Here is a 22,345-nt window from a genome sequence, read left to right on the forward strand (position 1 = left end):
GTGCAAGGCCCGTGATTACAGCACGGACGGCCGCGGAGTTTCATCCGCGGGCCGTCCGCAAATCACGCACCGTGCACACATTGATTTCAGTGAGCCTAGACAGCAAATGCGCCCCATATAATGTCCTATTTTTTGCTCTCCGGGCTCCTGGCCAATGCACAGACTGTGAATCACAGTCGTATGCATGGACCCATAGAAATGAATGGGTCTGCAATTCATCCACATTTTTGTGAATGAATTACGGATGCAAAAACACATTCGTGTGCTTGGGGCCTCACCCCATTCCGAATTTTCCTGCTTCCCAGTACATCACGCATAATAGTAAATGGTACAATTAGTCCCATAAAAATGAAGCCCTCATATGGCTGTCAACAAAAAAAATGTAAAAGTTATGACTTTTTTTGTAGGTGGGGAAGAAAAAAACAAAAGCTGTTCTTAAAATTGTTCTAAAAGGTATCTTTATGTCCCCCTTTGAGCCTCTGTCACTGTGCTCAGGAGATTATCCTGGAAAGCGACTCACCTTGTAGTTATTACAACAGCCAGAAGGGTCAGTGAAAATTCAGGCTCTATTAGGGAACCTAATTTATCTTTAAACTTTTATCTTTCTTACCCAAAGCCTCTTAATAAATGTGTTGCATCTTTCAGGCAAGCCGTCCATACAACAGTGGCGCAATGATGGCGTTCATGCACCATCAATTCCACCCACATTGGCAATAAAAAAAAATAATGCATGCTCACCCCCCCACCGCTGCTCTTCTTCTCCTCTCAGGTTCCCTCAGCATTTCAGCACAGCTCATACAAGGTTCTGACCTGGAGAAATGTCAGGGCTTTATATGTGATGCAGCATTTCAATGTCTTCAGTGCTGCATTGGATACATCCTGAAGCACCCCGGCGTCAGAACGTTGTATGAGTTATGTCATTCTAAGGGAGCCGGAGAAGAGGAGTGCTGGTAAAGTGAGCATTCATTTTGTTTTTTAACTTCATTTTTGTTTTATTTAACTGACCGATGGGAGAGGAAAAGTAAGGTAGGGGCTCAGCATCGGCCTTTACCTTGCTACACCCTATAGAGTGAAATTGACACCAGCTAGGTGCTTTTCCACAAAGTGACGAGGGCAATGTAAAAAGACCAAACTTTTTGGGCTCTTTCGCAACTTTTCTACGCCAGAGAACTGGCGTATAAAGGTTGATAAATTATCCTCACTGCGTTACCTTCCTCTTGTCCGAATCCTTCAAACCAACGTGAACAAGAATTCCACACTCTTGATGTCCCTAGGACGGTGCTAAAGTACCTGGAAATATCCACATCTTAAAGTAAAGCTCAAAATCTCTTTATCCAATTCCAGGGAGCCAATAAAAGGAAGAAAGTATCCAAAAAGACTTTGTCCAACTGGATTAAGAAGGTTATATTCTACGCTTACACAATCCAGGGATTGTCTCCCCTGGAAAAACTTAGAGCCCTTTCTACTAGGACTGTCTATCACCTGAGCTGAGAAGGCTAGCTCATCCATCGAGCAGATTTGCAGAGCTGCGTCCTGGTCTACTCCTCATGCCTTCTCTGGGCACCACAGATTAGATCTGTTATCAGTGAAAGATCTTTCTTTTGAGAAGAAAGTTCTTCATTCAAGGTAGGTAGAATGTAGATATTGATGTTTCAACCAAGTTGTGAATGCAACTTTGGACTATAGTACATAGTGCTGTAACTCAGGACAAGAGCTAGACAAGTTAAGCAATGCATTTAGAAAGTAAAAAAACACTATTTAGTTTTAGGCCTCATGCACACGGCCGTGCCCATAATCACGGCCTGCGATTGTGGGCACAGCCGACCGCTGACGGCCGCAGCCCACATTTTTTGGCCCGTTCCCCCATACAAAGTATGGGAGCACAGCCCGTAAAAAGCAAAAGATAGGACATGTCCTATCTTTTTCGGTACACTTCTACGGCACGGACACCTATCCGTACAGAAAGATGTCAGCGGCCAATAGAAACGAATGGGTCCATAATTGCGAACCGTATTACGGTCCGCAATTACAGAGCATTTTTACGGTCGTGTGCGTGGGGCCTTCTACTGTGGATGACTAGTATTTAACAAAGGTTTGACTTCGTGGGCTCAGATCTGATACAGAAAGTGACACCACATATAACGTTCAAAACGGGGTTTGCATTGACAGAGATTAGCCCCAGACGCTGATTTGGGGGCCACATAAATAATTAACGTAAACTAATAAAGACAAACACAATTTTTCAGTAGTGAAAATAGTCTGGTGTTTATTATTGGTAAACAATGAACATTGAGTTTGTCACTAATAAATTATGACCATAAGATTAAAGGGGTTATCCGGTACTTTTGTATTAATGGCCTATCCTTCGAATAGGTCAACAATTTCATATTGGTGGGGGTCCGACTCCCAGCACTTCAACTGATCCGCTGACTGAAGGGGCCGTGGCGACTAACGCTTTGGCCTCTTCATAGTTTTGCCTTCATAGTTTTCCAAGTGAATAGGACCGGGCTGCAGAGAACTGCAATCCCAGGCACAGCCGCTACTCTATGGTGCTGTATCTAGTAAACTATAAAGAGGTTGTGGCGTTTCTCGCCGCAGCCCCTTCAGTCAGCTGATTGTGGGGGTTCTGGGATTTGGATCCCCATCGACCTGATTATTGATGACTTCTTTTAAAAGGCCATTAATATAAAAGTCCCGAAGAACCCCATTTAAAACCCCAAAAAATCTAATTAACCACATATTAATAAATGTCCATCGATATGCCAAACTAAGTCCTAGACAGCCCAGCATGAGCTAATAATAACCACGATGAAGGGGGGGCTGGGGGCTTCTCTTGTATAATCCAGTCAGGCAGCTGAGGAAAAAGCACAGAGAATCGCTTCTTATAAGCCGCTCTCCGTTGCACCGCCAATCAGATTTGAGCCATGAAAGATTCTAAAAGCAGGTAAGTCCAACTTAAAGAGGCTGTCACCACATTATAAGTGGCCTATCTTGTACATAATATGATCTGCACTGTAATGTAGGTGACAGCAGTGTTTTTTTTAATTTAGAAAAACGATCATTTTTGACGGAGTTATGACCTATATTAGCTTTATGCTAATGAGTTTCTTAATGCCCAACTTGGCGTGTGTTACTTTTTGACCAAGTGGGCGTTGTGGAGAGAAGTGTATGACTGACCAATCAGCGTCCTACACTTCTCCCCATTCATTTATTCTGCACATAGCAAACCTGCGTTGTTAACTATGTGCAGTTACTCAAGTGTCCTGATAATGAATAGACATTACCTCTAGACAGGACGGGATGTGTATTCAGAATCCTGACACTGCTCTGATGTCTGTGGTTGATTTACAGCACAGCTGGCGTAGTCTCGTCATATTACGCTGTAAACTGTCATTTACATCGAGACTACGCCTGTGTGTTGTAAATCAACCACAGACGTCAGAAGTGTCAGGATTCTGAATACACATCCCTTCCTGGCTGGAGGTAATGTCTATTCATTGTCCGGACACTTGAGTAACTGCACATAGTCAACAATGCAGGTTTACTATGTGCAGAATAAATGAATGGAGAGAAGTGTATGACGCTGATTGGTCAGCGTCATACAATTCGCTCCACAACGCCCACTTGGTCAAAAAGTTAAACACGTCCAGTTGGGCATTAAGAAACTCATTAGCATAAAGCTAATATAGGTCATAACTCCGTCAAATATGATCGTTTTTCTAAATAAAAAAAACCACTGCTGTCACCTACATTACAGTGCAGATCACATCATGTACAAGATAGGCCACTTATAATGTGGTGACAGCCTCTTTAAAACACAAAGAAGGAAGGGAAGCAAAGGCAAAAACTAAAAATAAGAGAAAGGTACCACAAGCCTGTAGCTCTCCCCCCAATTCTAAGTGGGGGCCCTACACGGAATTGCAGGCCCCATAAAGAATTAAAGGCTATGGCCACCTTTTGTGGTCAACTTTTTTTATTTTTTTCATTAAATCTGCTTTATGCGTTTACAAATGTTTCTTGAATTTACTTTTATTAAAAAATTTCTTTGTTATGATACAGCTTCTATTTATCCTTTTATACATAGCAGCTGTATAGTTCACTATTATTCAAATCCATCCGTTCAGCTAAACGGACTGTTTGGCTGTGAGAAGTTCCTGTGTGACTCTAACACACTGGTCTTTAACACACAGGGTCACTGTAATTACAATCACAACGAAGTTGATGAACTTGGGTATGATCATAATTATGGTGATTCTGTGTGTTCGAGACAAACCGAACTCGCTCTCAGCTGAGTCGCCAGTTCAGCTAAACTGATGGATTCGGGTAAAGCGAACTATACAGTTTCAATGCATTCGAAAAGCCTTCATACCCTTTAATTTTTTTTCCGTTTTGCTATGTTGAGGCCTTGTGCTAAAATAAAAATTCACGTTTTCCCCATCATTTTTACCCCATAATGACAGTCAAAATAGAATGTTAGCAATCTTTGCTAATTTATTGCAATGGAAAAACTAAAACATTGCATAAGTATTCAGACCCTTTACTCAGTTGAGGCACCTTTGGCAACCATAACGGTTTCCAGTTTTCTTGGGTATAATGCCACAAGGTTTGCATACCTGGATTTGGGGATTTTCTGCCATTCTTTGCGGATCCTCTCAAGCTCTGCCAGATTGGATGGGGACCGTCGGTAGACAGCTATTTTCAGATCTCTCCAGTGATGTTCGATTGGGTTTAAGTTAGGGCTCTGGCTGGGCTACTCAAGGACATTCACAGAGCTGTCCCTAAGTCACTCCTCTGTTGTCTTGGGTGTGTGCTTGGGGTCATTGCCTTGTTGGAAGGTGAACCCGAGGTCCAGAGCACTCGATCAGGTTTTCATTAAGAATATCTCTGTACTTTGCTCCATTCAACTTTCCGTCAACCCTGACCAGTCTCCCAGTCCCAGCTGCTGAAAAACACCCCCACAGCATGATGCTGCCACCATCAAACTTTACTGTAGGGATGGTATTGGGCAGGTGATGAACAGTGCCTGTTTACCTGACATGACGCTTCGAGTTGAGGCCAAAAAAATTCAATCTTTGTTTCATCAGACCACAGAGTCTTGTTTCTCACAGTCTGAGAGTCCTTTAGGTGCTTTTTTGAAAACTCTAGGCAGGATTTCATGTGTCTTTTTACTGAGGAGAGACTTCTTTCTGGCTATTGTGCCATAAAGCCCAGATTGGTGGAGTGCTGCTGTGATGGTTGACCTTCTGGAACACATCTGCACACAGGATCTTTGGAGCTCAGCCAGAGTGACCATTAGGTTCTCGTTCACCTTTCTTACCAAGGCCCTTCTCCCCTGATTACTTAGTTGGGTAAGGCAGCCAGTTCTAGTAATAGTCGTGGTTGTTCCAAGCTTCTTTCATTTAAGAATTATGGAGGCCACTGTGCTCTTAGGAACTTTCAGTGCAGTAGAATATTTTTTTTTTGTACCCTTCTCCAGATCTGTGCCTCCACACAATCCTGTCTCTGAGCTCTACAGGCAGTTCTTTCCTCCTCATCGCTTGTTTTTTGCTCTGATATGCATTGTCCGCTGTGAGACATTCTATAGAAAGGGGTGTGTCTTTCCAATCAAATAACTTTACCACTGGTGGACTCCAATCAATGTGTAGAAACATTTCAAAGATGAGCTAGAGAAATGGGAGGCCCCCTGAGCTAAATTTCAAGTCTCATAGCAAAGGGTCTGAATACTTCTGTCCATGTGAAATTTGAGCTTTTCATTTTTAACCCCTTCCCGCACTTTGGCATACATGCACATCCCGGTGAGTAGTAACTTCGCGCACTTGGGCGTGCAGTTACGGCCGCGCTTTATCAGTTAACCCCTGCGCGGCGGTTAACTGTGCAGGTTGTCTGCCCTGCACTCCCCATTGTCGATCAGCTGCCCGTCGCCACTGAAATCTGCAATTAACGCCTTAAATGCGGCGGTCGATTGCGATCGCCGCATTGAAGAGGTTTAGAGCAGATCGGCAGCCCCCACATGCATTTGCAGGGGCTGGCGATCCTTGTCATGGCAACCGGAGGCTAGACTATGGCCTCCGGGCTGCCATGTACGGAAGCCTATGAGGACCAGCCGGAGGCTGTCACGTCACAATGACCGTTAGAACACATTACACTACATAGGTAGTGTAATGTGTTCAGCAGCAATCAGAGCTGCAAGTCTAAATGTCCCCTAGTGGGACAAGTAAAAAGTCAACAAAAGATAATAAAAATGTTTTTAAAAAAAGTGTAAAAATAAAAGTTATGAGTTACATAAACAAACACTTTATTCTAGGAAAAAAATTAACACGTTAAAAAAAAAAAAGTACACATTTGGTATCACCGCATTCGGAACGACCCCAACTATAAAACTATAATATTATTTTTCCCACACGGTGAACGCCACAAAAAAATAATTAAAAAAACAATGCTAGAATCACAATTTTTTTGGTCACCACTCCTCCCAAAATATACAATAAAAAGTTGCATGTACCCCAAAAAGGTACCAATAAAAACTACAACCCGTCCTGCAAAAAAACAAGCCCTTACACAGCTTTTTTGACTGAAAAATAAAAAAGTTATGGCTCTCGGAATATGGTGACCAAAAAATAAATTATTTTATAAATAAGTGATTTTATTGCGCAAACGCTGCAAAACATAAAAAAAAACTATATACAAATGGTATCGCCGTAATCCTATTGACCCACAGAATAAAGTAAAATGGTCATTTATAGCCCAGGGTGAACGGCATAAAAAACATTTTCAGAATTGATGGTTTTTGGTTACCTTGCTTGCCCAAATTTTTTATAAAAACTGATAAAAAAAATCGCATGCATCCCAAAATGGTACCAATGAAAATGACAGATTGTCCCGCAACAAATAAGCCCTCACACAGCTCCAGTGAAAAAAAAATAAAGAAGTTCTGGCTCCCAGAATATGGCGATGCAAAATGTGCAGTGTTCCAAAAGCGGATAAGATCGGGCGCCATTTATCAGTGTGACACTGGCCACATATCTGCGGGTTATTATTTATTTACCCCATTATTATACCCTCTTCTTATTATGCCCTGATGTACTCTGCACAGCTTACATATACCACCACATTATAAACTGAAATACCAGCAAAACCGCAAACAGAACTACTACCAAGCAAAATCTGCGCTCCAAAAGCCAAATGCTATTCCCTCCCTTCTGAGCCCTACAGCGTGCCCAAACAGCCGTTTACACCCACAGATCTGGCATCGCCATACCCGGGAGAACTCGGTTAATATTTTATGAGATATTTTTCTTCAATGGCACAAACTGGGCACCACATATTGTGCACTAAAATGGCACAGTGGAAAATGTTGTAATTTTCACTCTGCACCATCCGCTTGCGCATTAACCCCTTCGCGCACAACGACATAGCATGTTGGGGTGTGGGGGGTGATGTATGGAGCGTGCTCACGCGCTGAGCCCGTGCCATACGCTGCAGGTGTCAGCTGTGTATTAGAGCTGACACCCAGGACTAACGGACAGGAACAGCGGTCACGCTTTTACAGGAACCTGTAAAAATGACAATATATTGCAATACATTAGTATTGCAGTGTATTGTACCAGTGATCTACGGATTGCTGGTTCAAGTCCCCTAGGGGGGCTAATAAAATGTGTAAATATTTATTAAATTTTTTTCACTAATAACTATTTAATTTGTTTTTAAAGTCCCAAAAAAAACCTTTTCACATTTCAAAATCGCTATTTTTTTGCGTCACCTTGGCTCTACCCAAAAATGTAAAGTGCTCAAAAAGTTCTATGTACCAAAAAATGGTACCAATAAAAATTACAGCTCCCCGCAAAAAAGAAGCCCTCACAACACTCTATTGATGGGAAAAATGAAAACGTTATGGCTCTTGGAAAGCGGGGAGGGAAAAACTAAAAAGAAAAAGCAAAAAATGGTTCAGTCCGATAATAGGGCAATTACTTTCTAATGAAAAAATATCTAGGACCACATGTGGGGTGTAGCCGTACTCGTGAAAAATTGCTTTACAAATGTTGGGCGGCTTTTTGCCTCCTTTTATCCTTTTGAAATTTAAAAAAATTCAACAGTTTAGTGGAAATGTTGATTATTCCTTTTCACGGCCTAATTCTAATAAATTCTGCAAAAGACCTGTGGGGTCTAAATGCTTACTATACCCCTAGATAGATTCCTTAAGTGGTGTAGTTTCCCAAATGGGGTCACTTTAAGGGGGGTTTCCACGGTCTTGGCCTTTCGGGGGCTTTGCAAATGCGACATGGCACCCGAAAACCATTTCGGCTTAATTTGAGCTCCAAATAGCGCTCCTTCCCTCCTGAGCCTTGCTGTGGGTCCAAACAGCAGTTTATTACCACATATGGCGTATTTCCGTAATCGAGAGAAATTGTTTTACAAATGTTGGGGTGCTTTTTCTCCTTTTTATTTTTTGTAAAAGTTAAAAATGGCTATGTTTTTTTAGAAAAAAAGTAGATTTTCATCTTCACATACTAATTCAAATTTAGCAAAAAAACTGTGGGTTCAAAATGCTAACTATACCCCTAGATAAATTCCTTGAGGGGTGTAGTTTCCAAAATGGGGTCACTTTTTACTGTTTTGGCCCCACAAGACCTCTTCAACATGGTGCCTAAAATATATTCTAAAAAAAGGAGTCCCCAGAATCCTCTAAGTGCTCCTTTTGCTTCTGAGGACTGTGTTTCCGTCTATTAGCACACTAGGCCCACATGTGAGATATTTCTAAAAACTGCAGAATCTGGGAAATAAATATTGAGCTGCATTTCTCGGGTAAAACCTTCTGTGGTACAGAAAAAAATGTATTACAAATTAATTTTGACAAAAAAAAAAAGAAATTCGTAAATTTGACCTCTACTTTGCTTTAATTCCTGTGAAACACCTAAATGGTTTAAACACTTTCTGAATGCTGTTTTGAATACTTTTGAGGGGTGCAGTTTTCAAAATGGGATTTTCTAATATATAAGGCCCTCAAAGCCATTTCAGAACTGAACTGGTCCCTAAAAACAGATTTTTTGACATTTTCTTGAAAATATGAGAAATCGCTGCTAAACTTTTAAGCCTTTAAAAAGTCCTAGAAAAATAAAAATGTTCAAAAAACGATGGGAAATGTAAACTAGTAACTATTTTGTGTGGTATTACGATCTATTTTACAAGCAGATACATTTAAATTTAGAAAAATGCAAATTGTGGCAAATTTTCTCCAAATCTTGGTGTTTTTTACAAATAAATATAGAATTTATCGACCAAATTTTTTCACTAACAAAGTATAATATGTCACGAGAAAACAATCTCAATCATTTTGATATGTAAAAGCATTCCGAAGTTATTACCACATAGTGACATGTCAGATTTGAAAAATCCGCTTCATCCTGAAGGCCAAAACAGACTCCGTCCTGAAAGGGTTAATACATTTGCAAAAATTTCTAAAATTCTGTTTTCACTTTGTCATTATGGGATATTGAGTGCAGAATGATAAGAAAAAAAAATAATAATATATATATATTTTTTTTTATTATTTCAGCACAAAGCATCAACATAACAATGTGAAAGGATCTGACTTTCCAAATGCACAGTATGTAAAGCGGATACATAGAAGCCGTATAGTAAAAACGAACAAAATGTAAATAATTAAAGGGGTATTCCACCTACTGATGACCTATCCACCGTATAGGTCATCAGTAGATTATCTGTGGGGATCTGGCACCCGGACACCTGCACAGATCATCTGGTCAGGTGCCTCCGTTCACTGGACGTACATCCCGGAAGCAGTTGGCCATGGAATAGCGTCCGAGCTGCAGCACGACCGCTGTGCTATCTACGGAGCCAACTGCTTCCGGCTCTGTACATAGCATTATATGCCATAACGTCCGGTGCACGTAGGCCACCGATGGTATACTAAATACTTATCCGGTGAATAGGTCATCAGTTGTCAGAAAGTGGGAAAACCCCTTTAAATCAAAAACGTTTGTAAACACATTAAACATAGGTTTAGTAGTAATGAAAAATTGGCCTACAAAGGTGGACATAGCTTTTAACCCCTTAAGGACGCAGCCTAGTTTTGGCCTTAAGGCTCAGAGCCCATTTTTCAAATCTGACATATTTCACTTTTTGTGGTAATAACGTCGGAATGCTTAAACCTACCCAAGCGATTCTGAGATTGTTTTCTCGTGACACATTGGGCTTCATGTTTGTGGTAAAATTTGGTCGATATATTCAGTGTTTATTGGTGAAAAATTGCAAAATTTAGAGAAAATTTTGAAAAAAATGCATTTTTCAGAATTTAAATGCATCTGCTTGTAAAACAGACGGTTATACCACCCGAAATAGTTACTAGTTCACATTTCCCATATGTCTACTTTAGATTGGCATCGTTTTTTGAACATTCTTTTATTTTTCTTGGACGTTACAAGGCTTAGAACATAAACAGCAATTTCTCATATTTTTAAGAAAATTTCAAAAGCCTTTTTTTTAAGGTACCTCTTGAGTTCTGAAGTGGCTTTGAGGGGCCTATGTATTAGAAACCCTGATAAAACACCCCATTTTAAAAACTAGACCCCTCAAAGTATTCAAAACAGCAGTTAGAAAGTTTTTTAACCCTTCAGGCATTTCACAGGAATTAAAGCAAAGTGGAGGTGAAATTTGCAAATTTCATTTTTCTTGCTGAATTTCAATTTTATTCATTTTTTTTTTCTGTAACACAGAACGTTTTACCAGAGAAACACTACTAAATATGTATTGTCCAGATTCTGCAGTTTTTAGAAATGTCCCACATGTGGCCCTACTGCGCTCATGGACTAAAACACAAGCCCTAGAAGCAAGGAAGCACCTAGTGCATTTTGAGTCCTCTTTTTTTATTAGAATATATTTTAGGCAGCATGCCAGGTTTGAAGAGGTGTTGAGGTGTCAAAACAGTAGGAATCCCCCAATAGTGACCCCATTTTGGAAACTACACCCCTCAAGGAATTCATTTAGGGTTGTTGTTACCATTTTGACCACACAGTTTTTTCATAGCACGTATTTGAATTGGGCTCTGAAATGAAAAAAATGTCATTTTTTTCCAATAAAATGTCATTTGTGATCAAAAGTTCTTATTTTCACAGGGAACAAAATACCCCATTTTGTTGCCCAATTTGTCCTTAGTGTGACAATACCCCATTTGTGGTGATAAACTGCCGTTTGGGCCCATGGGAAGGCTCAGAAGGAAAGGAGCGCTATATGTTTGTTGGAGTCCAGATTTTGTTGGATTGGTTTTCGGGTGCCATGTCGCATTTGCAGAGCCTCAGAGGTATCAAAGCAATGGAAACCCACCAAAAGTGACCCCATTTTGGAAACTACACCCCTCAAGGAATTCATTTATGGGTAATGTGACCATTTAGACTCCATAGTTTCTTCACAGAACTTATTTGAATTGGGCTGGGAATGAAAACAAAATTTATTTTTTTCAAATAATATGTAGTTTTGGCTGAAAATGTCTTATTTTCACAAGAAACAAAATACCCCATTCTGTTGCACAATTTGTTCTGAGTGCCGCAATACCCCATTTGTTGTGATAAACTGCCGTTTGGGCCCATGGGAGGGCTCAGAAGGAAAGGACCACCATTTGGCCTACTGGGGATTTTCTAGTGCGAAGTCATGTATGCAGAAGCACCTGAGGTACCAGTACAGTTGAAACCCGCAAGAAGTGACCCCGTTTTAAAAACTACACCCTTAAGGCATTCATCTAGAGGTGTAGTGAGCATTTTGACCGGAGACCTACACCCCATAAACTGTAATGTGGGTTCTCCCGGGTATGGCAATACCCTACATGTGGCTGTTATCAGCTGCCTGGACACACAGCAGGGCCCAGAGGGGAAAGACGAGGGGGAATAAGCTGTGTGGAGTGCATCAGGGTAAGTAAAATTGGGGTAAATTATAAACCAAGGGATGTATGATAAATTTTAAAACACTTTCATACAGAGCTCTGGTTATTCGGGACACGTGTCACATTGATATATTGTGTCATCCATTATCGCCCTCTTATAGCAGACTTTGCACCTCTTTTGACTTTTTCCCTTCTTGCCAGTTTGGGGAACTTCTCCTGGAAAGTGTTGCCCTGGTACGATGCGTGTGGGCTCGCTTCCAGAAGTACTGGGTGCCCCCCCTTCTTGGTCCCTAAAGATTAGGTTCTTGATAATCACCTCTTGAAATTCCAGGAAAGTTCCCGTCTGGCCTGCACATCGACGTAGCATGTATGCATTGTACAATGCCATCTGTATGATGTGCCCGGCCAGCTTCTTATACCACACCGCATGGCGCTGTAGGGCTTCAGGGCTTGATCTTACAAGTCCATCCCTCCCATGTACCTATTGTAGTCCAGGATGCAGTCTGGTTTGGGGGTGGCCTTTCCTTCATATAGCCTAAACCTGTAGGTATACCCTGATGCACTCTCACAGCTTATACATCTTCACGCCATACCTTGCCCTCTTACCCGGCAGGTACTCGCGGAATTGAACCCTCCCTTTAAAATGTACCAGGGACTCATCAATAGAAATACACTTCTCGGGGGTGTATGCTTGGGAAAACCGGGCACTGGAACGGTCTAATAGGGGTCTCCGTTTATACAAACGGTCAAAACTGGGGTCATCTCGGGGTGGGCACAGCTCATTATCAGTATAATGTAAGAAGCGAAGTATTGCCTCATTTATTTATTTTTTTAGGTTCCAGTTCAGTTCTGAAGTTGCTTTGAGGGGCCCATATATTAGAAACCCCTATCAAATACCCAATTTTAGAAACTAGACCCCTCAAAGTATTCACAACAGCATGTAGAAAGTTTATGAACCCTTTAGGTGTTTCACAAAAATTTAGAGCAAAGTAGAGGTGAAATTTACATTTTGTTTTTTTGTCAGAAAATCCTCTTTATACCATTTTTTTTTATAACGCAAAAGGATTTATCAGAGAAACGCAACTTCATACGTATTGCCCAGATTCTGCAGTTTTGAGAAATATCCCACATGTGGCCCTAGTGCGGTAATGGACTGAAGCACCGGCCTCCAAAGCAAAGGCGCACCTAGTGGATTTTGAAGCCTCTTTTTTATTAGGCACCATGTCCGGTTTGAAGAGGTCTTGTGGTGCCAAAACATTGGGAACCCCCCAAAAGTGACCCCAATTTGGAAACTAGACCCCTTGAGGAATCCATTGCAGTTTTCTTGGGGTGCATGCGGCTTTTTGATCAGTTTTCATTCTATTTTTAGTTGGCGTGGGGACTAAAAAACAGCAATTGTACTATTGTTTTTTTTTTTCGTTTTTTTTTACCGTGCGCTATAAATGACTTATTCACTTTATTCTGCGGGGCGATACGATTACGGCGATACCAGATGTTTATAGTTTTTTTTTATGTCTTATGGCGGTTGCACAATAAAATACGTTTTGTAAACAATCATTCACTTTTTGTGTTACCTTATTCTAAGGCCTCGTTTACACGAGCGTGTGCGTTTTGCGCGCGCAAAAAACGCTGCGTTTTGCGCGCGTTGGCATTGCGTTTTGCCTGCGTATACGCAGCGTTGTTGCGTTTTAAACGCGCGCATGACTAGCGTTTGCAACGCGCGTCAAAAACGCAGAGGAGATTCATGCCAGGCCAGCCTACAAATAGGCCAGCTGGCCCAACCCCTGCTTGCTGGGAGAAGCAGGTTTAGCACCTTAATCTCCGCCTCTGCCGAGCTCGTCGATGTGTGGAATGTGGCTTTGCCATTATGTCGCGCAGGTGGCGTGTCTTTGGGACGACAATGCAATTGTCCATGCAGAATGTGACACGTGTTATAGAATTGTGTGTCGGTCTGCATAACTTCTGCTGCATTAATGATGCTACCTTTGATGCAGCAAATATACTTACAGATGCAGGCAGCAGCCTCAGTGTCCCGGTTATTCCTCTCGGCCGATCTCTCTCATCCCGCCCTCGCATGAGGGATACTTTGGCGGCATATTTGGAATGTCGATCTGGAGCCGCACCGTGGGTGCGTGATGACCTTTGAAGGGTTCTCTGTTGTTTGTCGGCTTACCTACACACGTCACATGTGGGCTGGGGTTTTTATTTTTTCGTGGTTGTTGTTGGGTTAGGGACTTGCAAAACAAGAGGAGTCTTGACGCGGGCTGCGACCTTACATCTGTCGGGGTTTGAGCAGGACTTTATAAAGTTGGCAACCTTCTTTCTGGAGATAGAATGTTGTGTGGGCGAAAGTTTGGAAAGGCCAATTGCTAGTGTACATAGTTTGCCTCGGGGCCCATGACAGCACCTAAACGTCCGCACCTCTTGCAAACCATATCAAACCCCGAGTGATTAACTAAAACCTCATATCACGTGTGTATGCATTGGACCCAAATCCCAGAGGTGTGCGAGGGTATAGGCCAAGGAAATGTGGGCCAAACATTGTGTGGAGGGCTATCCATGAAAAACAACACGAAATATAACCATTCAACATTAAAGTTTTTAATACAGGGTTTTGCAAAAGCACAAAAATGTTTCATCAAACAAAAAACACCAACATGGTGTATAATATCGATCCAACACAAAAACAGGACGGCGAGTTGGCATCCCTGCACCCAAAAATAGTGTGGTGTCACAAATTCTGGCCTCCAACACACTTAAAGGTGTTGGTACTGGTGGCCCGGGGACGAATAGGCCTGCATTTCAGCACCACTATGCTGGACCTGGAGCTGTGTAGGTTGTTCCTCGGCAGCATAGTGGTGCTGATGTTGTCCGGGGTATGTTGGGCCAGGGAAGTGGGGAGCCATAGGGCGCATATACGGATGCGGGCGGTGCATCTGGGGGCCTGGGTGGAATGGGCCCGGCACCTGGGGCGTGGTGGCCGGCATGGCTGTACTGCGCCACTGTTCAATGGCCGTGAAGCACACGTGCGGATTGTGGGGCGGTCTGGAAGCGTCGATCAACGTCACGATCGACGCTTGCAGACGGCCCATACGGTCCATGGGGACCAGCCGGAGGAGGGGAACGATGCTTCGGCCAAAGGCGTCGTTCCCGTCCTCATCAGCGGCTCGCCGTAGATAGTCCAGGACCCGGGCATCTACTTGCCCCGCTGCGGAGGCCTGTTGAGCACGGGCCCGGCGAGTGCGGGCACGCACGGGGCGCTCCTCTGCCGGAGAGGCGACGGCCCGTGCGGACTGGCCAGGGGCGGGCTCCAGGGGTGTCGGCTCTGGGCTAGGGGGCAGGACAGGGGCAGCAGGAGGTTCCGGCCGAGACTCGCCCACGTCTGTCTCTTCTGCGGTATCCTCCAAATTGTCTGTGGTTCTAGAAAGAGGAAATTACGTTAGAACAGAATATATAACAATGCCTACAACAACACGATGGCAAACAGGACATGGGCGAACACACATTAGACACATGCAATGGCAGAAACTCTTACGTGCGCATCTCCATGATGTCCTTCAAGAACATCAGCTGTTGGGTATACATATACGGTCGCTTGCGAGATGCGCCATCCCCGCTGCATCCCCTTTCACCCATTTCACGCCGGAATTGGTCACGGCAGCTCCGCCACCGTGTTTTGATCTCTTGGACTGTTGGAGTTAAAAAACAGATATCATGCCATCAGACCTATGACCTCTCACTTTAAATTAAGGGCCCTGCACTGCCAATTACGTGGTACACGGTGATGCGCCTGCTCCACAAAAGTTTCTCGTGAAAATGCGCAGAAGACACATACAGGGCCCCAGTTCTTCAAAAGGGATGTCATGCTTTGCCAGAAAATGCCTGGTACTCACCCAACCGACTGCGGTCACGGGTTCGGCCACTCTCCCACTCCTGGCCAAACAGCTCCTTTGCCACCTCCTCCCAGGCGTCCTCCTTGGCCGTCCGGTTGTGGTACGCCTCCGAGCGAGTGTCCCAAATTTCGGGATGTCCCTGGACCAGGACGAGGAGGCGCTCCACGTCCATCCCACGCGGCATGGCAGCAGATGTTGACAGTGGAAGATACCTTCACAGTCTCCAGTCACTAGCCCTGCCCACTCGCAGTGGAAACTCAAGCACTTCCTGGTTTTTGTTTGCTTTGTCCAGCTTTATAGACTGTTTTTCATGGACATAACAAGTGATGCGTGATTTTCGCGCATGCAACGCAGGAGCGTCCGTGTGTCATGCGTTGTTTTCACGCACCCATTGACTTCAATGGGTGCGTGATGCGCGAAAAACGCACGATTTTAGAACATGTCGTGAGTTTTACGCAACGCACGCGCACTGCGCAAAATTCACGCATCGTCTAAACAGCCCCATAGACTATTATAGGTGCGTACGACACGCGTGAAAAGCACACACATCGCACGCGCGTATAATACGCTCGTGTAAATGAGGCCTAAGAGCCAGAACTTTTTTATTTTTCAATCAATAAAGCCGTGCGAGGACTTATTTTTTGCGTAACGAACTGTAGTTTCGATCAGGACCATTTTTAGGTACATGCGACTTTTTGATCTCTTTTTAATCCATTTTTTGGGAGGTGAAGTGACCAAAGAATTGTGATTGTGGTTCGGTTTATTATTATTTTATTTTACGGCGTTCACCGTGCGGGATAAATAATGAAATAATTTTGTAGTTCAGGCCGTTACGGACGCGGCGATACCAATTATGTATAGTTTATTTGTTTGTTTATATATTTTTATTAATAATAAAGGACTGATAAGGGAAAAGGGGGGATTTTTACTTTTATTACTTTTAAATCTTTTATTTTCTTATTTTTACACATCTTTTTTTTAACTTTTTTTTTACTTTATTACTTTGTCCCACTAGGGGACTTGAGGGCAGGAGGCCCTGATCGCTATTCTAATACACTGCACTACATGCGTAGTGCAGTGTATTAGAACTGTCAGCTACTCACTGACAGCAAGCATAGTGGGTCCTGACGTTGTCAGGACCCACTAGGCTTCCGTCTATGGCATAGCCGGACGCCATTGTTTGGTGTCCGGTTGCCATAATCACCATCGCCGGCCGCTATCGCGTAGCAGGCCGGCGATGGCAGCTTAACCCCTAAAAAGCCGCGATCTCTATAGAACGCGGCTTTTAAGGGGTTAATCAGCGGGGACACAGCGATCGGTCCCCGCTGTAGGAGCTGTGACAGCTGCTGAACAAGACAGCAGCGTCACAGCTCCTGTATGTGTCGGGAGGACGGCCGAAACGGGCGTTACTCCCGAGACGTACTATTACGGCATGGAGCGTGAACGATACAGCTGCCATGACGTAATAGTACGTCAAGGAGCGGGAAGGGGTTAAATACAACTTAAAGAGGCTCTGTCACCAGATTATAAATGCCCTATCTCCTACATAATCTCATCGGCGCTGTAATGTAGATAACAGTGTTTTTTATTTTTAAAAACTATAATTTTTTAGCAAGTTATGAACAATTTTAGATTTATGCCAATTCGTTACTTTATAGACAACTGGGTGTTTTTTTTACCTTTTTACCAACTGGGCGTTGTAAAGAGAAGTGTATGACGCTGACCAATCCGCTTCATACACTTCTCTCCATTCAGTTTTAGCTGTAATCGCAGCACAGCGTGGTCTTGCGAGATCACGCTGTGCTGTCACTCCCACATTAACTTTGCAGAAGTGTCTTGAGAGTGAATAGACATCGCTTTCAGCCAGGATGCAATGTCTATTCACATTCCCGACACTTCGGTAACGTTTCTGTGGGACTTAATCACAGCACAGCGTGATATCACGAGATCAGGCTGTGCTGTTTATGCCCCACAGAAACTTTACCGGAGTATGTGACAGTACAGTGTGATCTCGCGAGATCACGCTGTGCTGCAATTACAGCTAAAAATGTGTGGAGAGAAGTGTATGATTCTGATTGGTCCGCGCCATACACTTCTCTTCACAGCGACCAGTTGGTAAAAAGGTAAAAAATGCCCAATTGTCTAAAACTAATTCGCATAAATCTAAAATTTTTCATAACTTGCTAAAAATGATAGTTTTTCAAAATAACCACTGTTCTCTACATTACAGCGCCAATCAAATTATGTAGGAGATAGGGCACTTATAATCTGGTGACAGAGCCTCTTTAAACTGTCTTTTTTTTTCTTTAAACACATTTTCAGTGGTGAAAATAAGCCATGTTGTTTATTATGGGTTAACAATAAACATTCAGTTTGGCACCAGTAAATTATGACCATAATATTAAAAGCAAAAATCGATTAATCTTATATTAAAAAAATGGTTGCAGATCTGCCAAACTGTTTCAGTCCTAATCCGCCCAGCATAAGCTAAACCTTAAAGCCATGTTTCCTAAATGGCATGGCCCCTCAAACATCGAAGCCCGTTCTCAATCATAGATTGCAAACCAACACTGAAAATGTCTAACCATACCGAAGAAAGAATAGAGCATATAGTCGGAGTATATAAGAATATATCAGTTTTATTATTACAAAATAACATACATTTAAAAACACATCATTCGAAGACTCTAGTACTAGTACTATGGTACGTCATTCAGCACAGGAAGATATTATGTAACACAGACGAAATGGTGTATGCCGCAAACCAGTATATACTACCCACAAAAGTGATTAATAATATATTACATCCATGTGGATTGTATACTGATCATCCGCAGTGTCCTCTCAGTTATATAAGCATGAAGGATACTATTAAGTCAGGAGAGAATCGCACCTCCCGGTATAACACCTTTTGTCTCTAATTTAAAATTAACCTATTTCAAAAGTGTTCACCCCATACAACTTTAGCCACAAGAATCGTTCCAAAAATACATTGTTTTTGTTCAAACCATTGTCAACCCAAGATTCTATGTCAATATTCAGATGATTAATGACCAAGGCTACATAACCATAGGAACTAGCTGAATCAGTCACCAAACTCTGCGTCCAATTCAACAAATTCTGAATGCCATATACAATGTCCATTGAAATGATTAAAACAATCTAACCACATACATAGATCATCTTCAACTACAAATCCGAACAGTCAAATTATAAACCAAAATCGTCCAGGTAATGTAAAATTCTACCCTCTAACACCAATTTGCACCACCCACTGAACAAACGAGGAGAAAGTTTCATGTAAACATGAGAAAATAAACCCCATAAGGAGGCACCTATCAAAAAATAATTGGCCATCAAACTTAAATCCCTTATGGTGCACAGGCAAAAGTCTGAAGGCTAGCATAGCTTCTGGACAAAATTTCCTCAACAAGCATGAAGCTTGATTAAAAGAGGAATAATTGCCGGAAGTATTACTCATCAGTCAAATCATTTAAAGAAAATTTATTCGGGAAAACTAATCCTGGATTAAGCTAAAATAATTGGTTTATTTTTTGGGAACTGTCCCTTTTTGAGGTTAATCTAAAATTAAGAAATGGTGTTGTATCAAATGGTATAGAAATTCTTGCTTTTTGTAGTTTTATAAAGATGTTTCTAGAGGCAAAATTATTAAGATTCTCAATAGACTTCAGATTCTCTGCCCATTAGCAACTGGAACCAAGAAACTTTGGAATGTCAAAATTGTCCCTAAAACCGGTGAATATAAATTCAGTTTGTCTTTGGGTAAATTTTTACCCATGGAGACATTGTTGTTAAACTCACTGGAGAATAAGTTTTTTTTTGAAAGCATCTCCTTATTTCCAAGTTGCTACTGTCTAGATTGTGAGACCTATTTAAAACAACTAGGGTGTTGTTCTCCGCAGAAAGAACATTAGTGCTCGTAGCAGCAATTATTTTTCCATTTGCAATGGGTTTTATTGAACGCAAAGCATACTCCTTTGCAAAATGAACCCTGAGTAGTAGAGACCACATCTCATCGTATCCATACCAAGCCATACCACCAAAGTTGCATTAGGCCTCAAGAATTCTATTCCTATGTTGCAACAACCCGGAACATTTGTCTGGCTGTTTCTTGCCTAACACTGCTGCATAAATTCAGAAAGCTTGAATCCAGTTATAGAAGGAGCGAGGGACCGTTCGCCTCAGTTTTCATCACATGCTCTTCAGCTGACCCCAATAACAATAATCAATGGATAAAAAATTTTTTCCATATTTCTCCCTCACTAAAACAGACTAATGATAAACCAGAGAAGAAATATTGCAGTTCAGACCTTCTTTTACACGTAACTCAAACACCAGCAGCTCTGTCCATAACTGGTCTACTGAGATCAATATCAGAGCGCTCTGCTGACTCCGTTAAAGGGTAACTAAACGTTTGACAAACTTCTGACGTGTCATGACATGGCAGAAGTTTTGAAAGATGGGGTCCGAGCACTGAGACCTTCACCAATCGTTCAAACGAAGCGGCAGAAGCTCGTGTAAGCGCTTAGCCGCTTCATGTCCGTTTGTTTTTTTTTCCGGGAATCAATGTATCGGAGTACAGGCTCAATAGAAGGTCTATGAGCCCATACACCGGTACATCGTTTTTCCGGAAAAAGCCGTATAGAAACAAAGTGGCTGAGTTCTCACAGTGGGCGAGCGCTTCTGCCGCTTCATTTGAGCGATTGGTGGGGGTCCCAGTGCTCGGATCTCCGCCAATCAAAAGTTCTGGCATGTCACTATGAAATGTCAGAAGTTTGTCAATCGTTTAGTTACACTTTAAATTACTCACAGGCGAAGATAACACCTGTGTCGCTGCTACCTAATAATCCCCAGTCCAAACAATAGCCAGAGAGTTACTAGGAACACTCCTAGACCACGAAACAAACATCTGTTTTTCATAAACTCCTTAGACATCACATAAGAATGAACATTGTCAGAAACATTGCCAGTCATGGCAGTAATCTCACCCACTGCACCACAGGCTATCCATGCCGGGATCCTCTATTCTGCGACCTCCGCCCAGTTTGAGGAGGTGGAGCGTGAATGTTCCTCATCTTCCTTCAATTCATGGGAACCTCAAGCTGAATGACGTCTTGTACACCCCATTCCGCTGCGTCGCCTGCTCTTTCTTTAATGCTGACTGGCACGCTTGAGAAAATTAAGTGCCCGCCACTTCCTCCAATACCTGTGGGTTCTCCAGATATCTGCTTAACCACTCCTTATTCCTGCACTTTCCACATGGTAAATTAGCTTTCTCAAAAGGTCTTCCTTCCTAGTGCAGGGCTTCTCTTAAAGAGGCTCTGTCACCAGATTATAAGTGCCCTATCTCCTACATAATCTGATCGGCGCTGTAATGTAGATAAGTCATTTTTATTTTGAAAAATGTTCATTTTTGAGCGAGTTATGAGCAATTTTATATTTATGCTAATTTGTTTCTTAATGACCAACTGGGCGTGTTTTTACTTCTGACCAACTGGGCGTTGTACAGAGGAGTGTATGACACTGACCAATCAGCTTCATATACTTATTGTTCCAGCCCAGCTTCCTGCACTGCACAATCACGTTGGGCTGGAACAATACTCCTCTGTACAACGCCCAGTTGGTCTAAAGTAAAAACACGCCCAGTTGGTCATTAAGAAACTAATTAGCATAAATCGAAAATTGCTCATAACTTGCTCAAAAACCACTGCTATCTACATTACAGCGCCAATCACATTAGGTAGGAGATAGGGCACTTATAATCTGGTGACAGAGCCTCTTTAAACAATCCATTCAGGCAGCCGAGGGAAAATAATCGGTAACCGATTCTTTTAAGCCTCCAATTCCTGCCAAGCCGATTTGAGTTATGGAAGATTCTAGAAGCAGGTAAGTCCACAAAAAGGGGGGGTGAGTGGAGAGAGCAAAACAGGGTAGGCTGAAACCAAAAATAATAAAAGAGAAGGGGAGACGAAAGATGCTACAATGCCGTGTGGTCGCCCCTCAAATCTAAGTGGTAGGTGGCCCTACACAGGCACTGAACAAGGCCAGAGTACCTTTTTATACAAGCTTCAGGTGTAGCTAATTAATTAGCGTCCTAATACCTGAGATGAACAAGGGACTGAGAAACCGACCATACTCTTCCCCAATCCGACTCCCGGCCCTTTTTCAGCAAACATTGCCACTGTCTTACTGTAATGTCAGGATAGGGAGATAGACCGGTGAGCCCTTATCTACCTGCCACGCAGTTCCTGCCTACTTGCACAGCCTGTCCTAGGCGACGGCGTACAACTGGGCGACGGTCCCTACGCTGAATATGTGCACGACAGACAAAACAAGACAGGGTACACAAAGCAAGGGAAAGTGGGGCAGTTGCCCACGGCAACTCCGTGAGCAACAGCGTAGTGGACGAGCCGAGTCAACCAGGAGTGTACGTGGTAACAAATGCAGAGCAGGAGAATAGTAAGTCAAGCCAGGGTCAATATAAAGCAGAGGACAATGGTAACAGCAGAAACCGCAGAGCCAGGAAACAGGAGAATCA

General features: G+C 42.7%; 2 protein-coding genes across 3 annotated transcripts in view; one reads left to right on the forward strand and one right to left on the reverse strand.

Moving 5' to 3' along the window:
* The window catches only part of RPRD1A (regulation of nuclear pre-mRNA domain containing 1A), a 116,227-nt gene that overhangs the window by 45,826 nt on the left and 48,056 nt on the right, over positions 1-22,345 (forward strand). The window contains exon 7 of one of the 2 annotated variants that reach the window (XM_075826837.1): positions 1,345-1,626. The exons of the other annotated variant lie outside the window; for it this stretch is intronic. Within the exon in view, the coding sequence (XP_075682952.1) occupies positions 1,345-1,491 (147 nt within the window). The 3' untranslated portion in view covers positions 1,492-1,626. The remainder of the gene's footprint in view (positions 1-1,344; positions 1,627-22,345) is intronic. 2 annotated transcript variants of the gene reach the window in all.
* Positions 14,632-15,506, reverse strand: LOC142652824 (uncharacterized). The gene is made up of 2 exons (XM_075828504.1): positions 15,429-15,506; positions 14,632-15,313 (listed from the first exon to the last, which is right to left on the reverse strand). The coding sequence occupies exons 1-2, from the start codon at positions 15,476-15,478 to the stop codon at positions 14,650-14,652; spliced, it is 714 nt and encodes a 237-aa protein (XP_075684619.1). The 5' UTR covers positions 15,479-15,506; the 3' UTR covers positions 14,632-14,649.

The sequence above is a fragment of the Rhinoderma darwinii genome, chromosome 5 (assembly GCF_050947455.1).
Source record: "Rhinoderma darwinii isolate aRhiDar2 chromosome 5, aRhiDar2.hap1, whole genome shotgun sequence".
Classification (NCBI taxonomy): Eukaryota; Metazoa; Chordata; class Amphibia; order Anura; family Rhinodermatidae; genus Rhinoderma; species Rhinoderma darwinii.